Source organism: Mya arenaria, chromosome 3 (genome assembly GCF_026914265.1).
Source record: "Mya arenaria isolate MELC-2E11 chromosome 3, ASM2691426v1".
Taxonomy (NCBI): domain Eukaryota; kingdom Metazoa; phylum Mollusca; class Bivalvia; order Myida; family Myidae; genus Mya; species Mya arenaria.
The window spans coordinates 73,810,596-73,818,249 of NC_069124.1; the positions used below are offsets into that span (position 1 = coordinate 73,810,596).

Sequence of the window (7,654 nt, forward strand, 5' to 3'; positions counted from 1 at the left end):
CGGTTTGTGAAGCTCGACTTGTGCATTATAGATCATTACTCTGACACTGTGTAATTCATAACTTTTACTAACGGAATATTTCAAGACAATAATCGTATTTGACTTCTAAAGACTGCATCACAACGACATTTGATGCACATGTATTCTAACAATAACTTTCCACGGTTTTGGATGACTGAATATGTCTTTTGTGAGCATGAGCCTTGATTGACCGCCATGTGATCAGTTGCCGGCCGCGTTCAATCGGTCATTCACACGTCTGGCAGGAATGACGCGGCCATCATGCCGTAATAGCTGGGGTGAAGGTTTGCGTACAGCAGGGGGCGAAGGCGTGGCGTGCCCAGCGTGAACATGCCATCCAGCATCTTGAGTCCCGTATAGCCGCATGACAGAGCGCGATCCACGTACTGGGCGGCCATGTCGATAAACACTGAACTCATGGTAGACGCCCAGTCGCCCATGAGCTGAAATAAAATGCCGTTATAAAAAAATAGTTAAATATGCTTAAACGCATTGTTAAAACTACTATAGTACGTCATTGTGATTTTTATACATGATCATTGTGGTTCACCGTACCATTTAAAAAAAATTATCAATGTTGTATGCTACACAAATGTGATTGGAATGGTCATTGCTGAAACCAATAATATTTTAAAATGAAGATGTTTTTATGTGAGCATAATGTAAACATATATTAACTATATTGATAAAGGTGTCGTTTTGGAATGTAAGTTGAGGTTTTTGTTCATAATAATACTTAAGTTACAAAATATGAGTACTTCCGAGGATGGGCAATACCGGGAATCCACACCGGTCAATACTAAATACCACCCCGGTGCACCCACTTATACCTTATCAAATGGCTCTGATGCGTTTGAGTAGCCGTAAGGTCCGTCTGCCTTGTGTGTGTGGGCGAGGTCCGCGCTTATCACTACGGCAACGCGTTCCGTAAGTCCGTGCAGGAACATGCCCAGATGTCGACCTGAAACAAAAATATGGACATGTTAACGTTCAAACTATATTGTTTGTTAGGTAAAAAAACTTTAACATTAGTTTTAAATGTAGTATATGCATCACTCTCCTTTGCTGTTAACATGGATATAGGAGAAAACTGTTTGGATACCAAGATTTGTGAGTTCGGTTGTCATGTCCAATGTTTCCGTGTACCGTCGTGTTGGCTGTGACAAAATGACTACTTTCACTGTAGCTGTCATATTCACCAACAACAGCGGTATCACCTCACCCCATCTGCAAGAAAAATGTGACATGAATAAGATGACGTGTTCGTTTAAAATGAAAACACTACATTCAACTCATCATTTAGCAAAACAATCATTTTAAATGTTGAAAGGTTGTTTGCTAGCTTACTGCAATATTGAGAATGTCATATTTGTTTTCTCTGAAAAGGGAATACATGGGTTGATGAAAAAATATAGGTTCAACTCATTTGACTGTAAAAAAATGCCTTCATTACATTTTATAATAATGTTTTTCAGTTTAGATACGTGACATGTATATATATATATATATAACTTTTTGTATTACGACGATGTACTCTTGTATAAGACAAATAAACAGTCTGTTCGTTTTGTAAATATAAAACAAGAGGGCCATAATGGCCCTAAATCGCTCACCTGAGATGAGAAACCAAACACTTACCAAAAGCCTATACTTTCTAAGATCACTACTTACCAAACCATAATATGTCAATTGTTTGGAAAACTGCTGAAATTTCATTTTCTTAAAGGAAAAAAAATGCTATAAACCATCAATTTCCGGTCTGAGCAGTCTTATATCACCATTTTCCGAACATTTACACAAAGGTTGGCCTATTCCGAGACAAACGAGGAAAAGTTGTCAAGACGGTCAATCTTTGAGAAAACGTACAGCTTTAAACAGAGATCATTATGATAAAGCTGTTTCAAATCTAACGTTTATTCACATTTGTTTTATTTACGCGTTCCGACCATTCCATTTTCATTTCAATTTAAAAATACGTTCGTGCATTTACTGTTATTATTTGAAACATAGATCGATGCATTAATAAAACTTCATTGATGAATGTTCATAAAATGTTTGCACTAAAACGAGTAAATGATAAACAATGAACAAAAAAATATATCATAATAAGAATAACAATTAAACACTTCAAAAAGGGGGCATTCAGAAAAATAATTAAGATACCAATAAAACTCAAAAATAAGCATAAAAGAAACACCACGTACCGTGATCATAGAAACAAATTATGTATTTTCACGAGTGGCGAAGTCTTTCGTGAAAATATATTTTTCTATGACACTCGTGAAATAAAATACGATCTTACATTGAAATCAAAAAATATCGTCTATATGGATTTTTTTATTAACAGCTACGTAATCACTAAATACTCAGTTTTAAAAAGCACCAAATATCGCTATTTATCGCTGTACACAAAATCATAAGCTTTTTTGTTTTGATAATTACAGTCCAATGAGTCAAACATAATAATGCATTTAACAAATCCTACCGTTTTACGGTAAATTATTTTGAGCAATTAAAACAATTTTTGCGGGTTTTTTCGCATTTTATATTCATGTACCTTAATGGGACCGAATTGTTGCTTCCTTCTGGCCCGAACGCTGAAAGCAGGCTAACGTTATTCGAGTAACCCTGTGCTGCAAAGAACCTTTCGGCGATATTTGAATCTAAGTTTATTGTGAGGTTGTATTGGCATGGCTTCTGTAAGCAGTCGTCTACGTCACCGAAACCTGTAAAACAAGTATGTAATAAAACCGTTCGTTTCTTTGAAATTTGCAGAACAAGAAGAAACTATATATATCGACTATACCTGGTACTTGTCAGTGTCATTATTTGTAAATATAGCATTAATAATATATGTCATGTGTTTCCGTTCCGGATAGAAAAATCCGACTCGAGGGCACCTGCGTTGCCAGGTAACGAGGCTTGCCGAGTTACCGGCAATGCAGCGTGCCCGAGGGTCGGATTTTTCTATCCAGAACGGACACACATGATAGATATTTTTTCTAGCATACCTTAAATCATATTGTTTTGTGAAGAAAATACATAAATAGCGCATTGTTGTTCAATTCACAAAAAAGCGCGTGCGATGATGTTTACTGACGTCATGACGCGCAGTAATTTGTACATATTTACTGCATACGTCAATAAGTTTCTACGATATCGCGTCTTTTAAGGGTTATTTTGTTTTGTTTTGAAGATATATTTTTGTCAAGTTAATGTTTATGGAACTTATCTATTGAAATTGCATAATAATGGTTACATAAAGTGTATAATAAAATAAATAAAAAGTATTACGTCACAGAGCGTGACTCATCTGGCATAGGGGTGTGCCAGACGGCTGAATTCACCGGAAATGCCTATCCGGTGTGCTAGGATAGTTTTTTTGTTTATTAATTATCATTTGCACATTTCAGATCGTTTTTGCACAACAATTGACAGAAGACGAATAAAAATCTACTTGACATTCACTTGTTATATGTGAATACATTTTGAGTGTTGACCATTAACCCAAACCCGAGGCCACACATTAACTGAAAAAATGGTAAAGTTTGACCTTGACCTTGAAATGACATGAATGGTAAATGTGTTCTCGCTGTGAGAGGTTTACCGAGTTTCCGCAAAAGACCCTGCGCGAGGGTCGGAATGAACCTATCTTACACGAGCGGCTATGGTAGATGCTTTTTCTCCCATCTCATTTAAACAAAATTAGGTAAAAAATGGGTTTTTTTTGCTGGAACTCTTGTGCTTAGTGAAAAAAATTGCGTATGAAAATGCGATAATTCGTGGTTGTCATGGAAATACGTGCAGTGATTCAGATTATGTTAATAGTCAAATCGGTATTTAAATAGTTCTAAGGAGAGTGAAGCATTGTTTCTTGAAAGGTGCGTGAAACTGTTTTATGGTGACATTTGAAGCGAGAAATAATTAATTAGCGTTCTAAATATTGCCACAAGACAAGGTTTCCATGATGCTACAGACTACAGTCTTCAACAAGGGAGGTAATTACAATGTAGTGACTATTAAAAGTTCCATACGGGCATTTTATCTTCGCCCGTGGGCAAGATAAGAATTTCTAGCATGGTTAAACTATTGGATCTACTTATCTGAGGTGGGAGAAATATTTGGCCGATGTTACGAAATCTTTCAACAGTGTGTGTGTGTATATATATACCACGTGATAAATTACGTCGGTTTGTTCCCACTTTCCCAACCGCTAATTTTCACACTTACAAATTATCTCCAATTATCTCTTCGCACCTAAAACTTACCTGTATTTTCTATACTGTTCGACAAAAAATTGAACTACACACAAAAACTTGTTCTTGCCGTATACTTTCAAAACATTATTATTTCAATGTTTTTTTTATTACGGATATCTTGTTTCACTCTGTTTGAAATGCATATTTAATGTAGAATATAAATATAAGGTTCGTTGTCATTTGTTTGCAATGCATATCTATAAAAGCAAACATTTTTTTTAATTGTGTATAGATAAAATGCAAATAGTCAAAAATAATAATTAATAATCATTCTGGAAACAATACTGATAAGTTCTTCTAAATGCACTTAAGACATTCCTTGTAATCAACATTTTAAAACTCAGAAGAACAAAACAAACTGAAAGTCATTGTTTAACATAATATAAAAAGAGGGTCAGTTTCCTCAGCATTCATAATCCACCTAAAATGGCAAACGCGCTAGTTAATATACGGTTTATTGAGAATAGCAGAGGAGGCCAGACTCTAGTTTCAAATGCCTACATGTACAGCCTGAAAATCAGAAAACATGGGAACCACTACGACAATGATGGTCCACGCACTACAATTCATGTTGAGGGATGGCACCATAACATTAATAACCACTGCCACCCTAATGTATATACTCTGATAGATATTGTCGAGAAAGAGTAGGCTGCAAACGAGGCCAAGATAATATAAAAAAATATTATGCTACCGTCGGAAGACAACATTTTGCTTAAAATGAAGACTTTAAACAAAGATAACTTTTCCTTTACTACACCATTTTAAAGTCTTCATTCGAAGCAAACTGTTGCCTTCCAACGCAGCATTTATGACGCAATTTGTCACGTGGTATACACACACTATATGTACAGTGTCGGTCATATGGTTAAGGCGACGTTTTTTTGTTTCATATTCTTAACTTTACCGGCTTCAGTTCGCACCCCACTAAAAGCAAATTAATATATTTTATACCTTAATTATGTTGTTTTTTTCTGCAACTTCGATATCAAAGAGTAAAATAATGATAAAATAAGCGTTTTCAGATGCATTAACGCGAAAACAAATGTTTATGACTCACCTGACCCCACGCTGTTACTGTACATTAAAAAGTTTTTGTAATCGGCAATCCCATGTGGCGTGCTCAGAAAAATAACTTCCGGATTTAAACTTCTTATGTCGTGACCTACTTTCAAGCAGGCTTCATGAAGCTTGTTGGCCTGCTGTATTTCTGTTTTATTCGTGGTGTTAAAGTTTCGTGGGTCCAACGCTATGCCGCCATGAGGAAGTACAAACGCTCCGACTATTTCACCATGAACATATTCTAAAATTGTCAACGAAAAATATAATCCGATTAACGTGAGCTTTGTCGTGTATTCCATTTTGCAGTCACCAGTTCAGATTAAAATAGTTGTGCCCCTTATCCCCGATTCAACATGTGACCTTATTACCAGTGACAGTCGTCAGTTATCTTATAACACATTCATTATTGAATCTTCGTTGTCAAAATAGTTGCAGTAAGAACGAATATTAGAATACAACCTACATCGTCTGCCTATGAAATTGCAGATAGGCAATCATTATGTTCTAGCCTAGCTAGTAGGCTTAATCATTATGATTTTTAACTCTCGCGGGTGTCGCCTACGGTAACTCATCCGATCCACACACCCTAGCTGTGTCAGATTTTGCATTGACAATGGTCAACCAATGAGGATATATTTTAAATCAATCAGAAGACCTGAAGTATACTGTAATAAAAATCATAATAATAAAAAGGGCTCGTTCGCTGCACTCACTCCGCCCATTATTGGTCATTAAGATTTTATTTCGGGTCATCAAACTAGCTATTACATAGTTTAAACATGTCCTTTTCCTGGCTATACTCTCAAACGTTTGGAAAATTAATTATCCTTCATATTGAACATATCATTGGCGTGATGGATGCGAAATTAAATGCATACTTTGGTTGTAAAAAGGGGCTACCACCATTTAAAATTATCAACCCTCGAGTAAGTCGCAAGACATGGTCGAACATAATTTGTTTGACCTATCCTTATTTTTCCAAAGGTTTGATCCACCCAAAGTGCTTTTTAGCTGCGATTTAAGAAATAAGTTGAACCTGTTATAGCGTAGATACTTTGCTCGTGAATTAGATGGTTAAATACACATTAAGATATTGTCGTTAAGCCGTGTCGAAGCTTCCTGTCACGGCCTTTGGTCGATAGTAGTCTTGAGTTCCTTCCCGTTACCTTATTGTTATCGTACTATATGAGAAATCAGTCCACAGGGAGCCAGACACGATCGATGGTTGCATTGACAACACATTCACGTACGTACCAACCTGTTAGCTGCTCTGTTCACAAGAAACTAGTTTTTACTTATGCTAATACATACATGTAAATGTAGTCCAAATAAATGGATAAAATAATGGTTGTTTTCAAAACGTCGCATTAGAAAACTGCATGCCTCCCTTAATGAGGACATGTGTTAGAAGATGTTTTTAAGTAAGACGGAACGCATTAAAAATGGAAGTCAGAAACAAACAAGGGGAGGTAACCATGCAGAAAAATTATTGAATTATATTCCGTAGTTTCCGAATTATATGTTATGGATCAAATTTGTTTTATCATCAGTGCCATATAATTCAATGTTCTAAGTTTTACTTTATTCCTTTCAGTATTTTCTGAGTAAGTCTTTGGTAAAAAAATGTTTGATGAGATATCTCTGCAATGATTAATTCAAGGGCTGTGTTTTGTGCGCTGTGCGCATATTCACATGGTCTTCTAAAAATGTTCCAAATTTCAACCAGTTCCGTTTGAATAGTCTTTGATTTATGCCAGTGACAAACGCGTGTTTGAATTAAAAAAAGTGGAATTAAATTTTGAACAAAGTACCCAAATTTGGTTATAATTGGTCCTAAGTGCAAAATTTCACACAGTGAAAGAAAATCTGGTAAATGGAAAAACTACAGGGAAAACAAATGCAACAGTATACTTACTTGAAGAAAGAAATCAAGGATAAAGGGTTTATTTTACAACAAAAGGTTCAATGTAGTATTTCTTTTGAAGTGCACAATTTCACGTTGTCATTTGTCTATGTCTCATGTTTCATCAAACTCAAAAAAAAGTACAATGGGAGATCAAGTTGCAAGAAAAATGTCCTCGAGTTAAAATTGCTGCGCTGTGAACAACTACCCACGCATTGTTGGCTACAAATGCTCAAAATATAATTCAATTCCTTTCAGTAGTTTCAAAGTTATGCTTCATACATCACAAGGGGAGATAACATTCCAGAAAGTATCAACAAGTTAAAATTCCTGCGATGTGAACAACTTCACATTTTTTGCTATCCATTCATAAGTTTCGGAGATGTGATGTGGAAAGAGTAAATAACAA

At 35.7% G+C, this 7,654-nt stretch overlaps 1 protein-coding gene across 1 annotated transcript; it reads right to left on the minus strand.

Annotated features, from left to right (window-relative positions):
• Positions 1–51: 51 nt before the first annotated feature.
• LOC128228664 (protein CA_C1420-like) lies at positions 52–5,844 on the minus strand. Its single transcript, XM_052940105.1, has 5 exons — positions 5,341–5,844; positions 2,579–2,747; positions 1,124–1,248; positions 852–982; positions 52–464 (listed from the first exon to the last, which is right to left on the minus strand). The coding sequence occupies exons 1-5, from the start codon at positions 5,639–5,641 to the stop codon at positions 252–254; spliced, it is 939 nt and encodes a 312-aa protein (XP_052796065.1). The 5' UTR covers positions 5,642–5,844; the 3' UTR covers positions 52–251.
• Between the last annotated feature and the right edge of the window lie 1,810 nt (positions 5,845–7,654).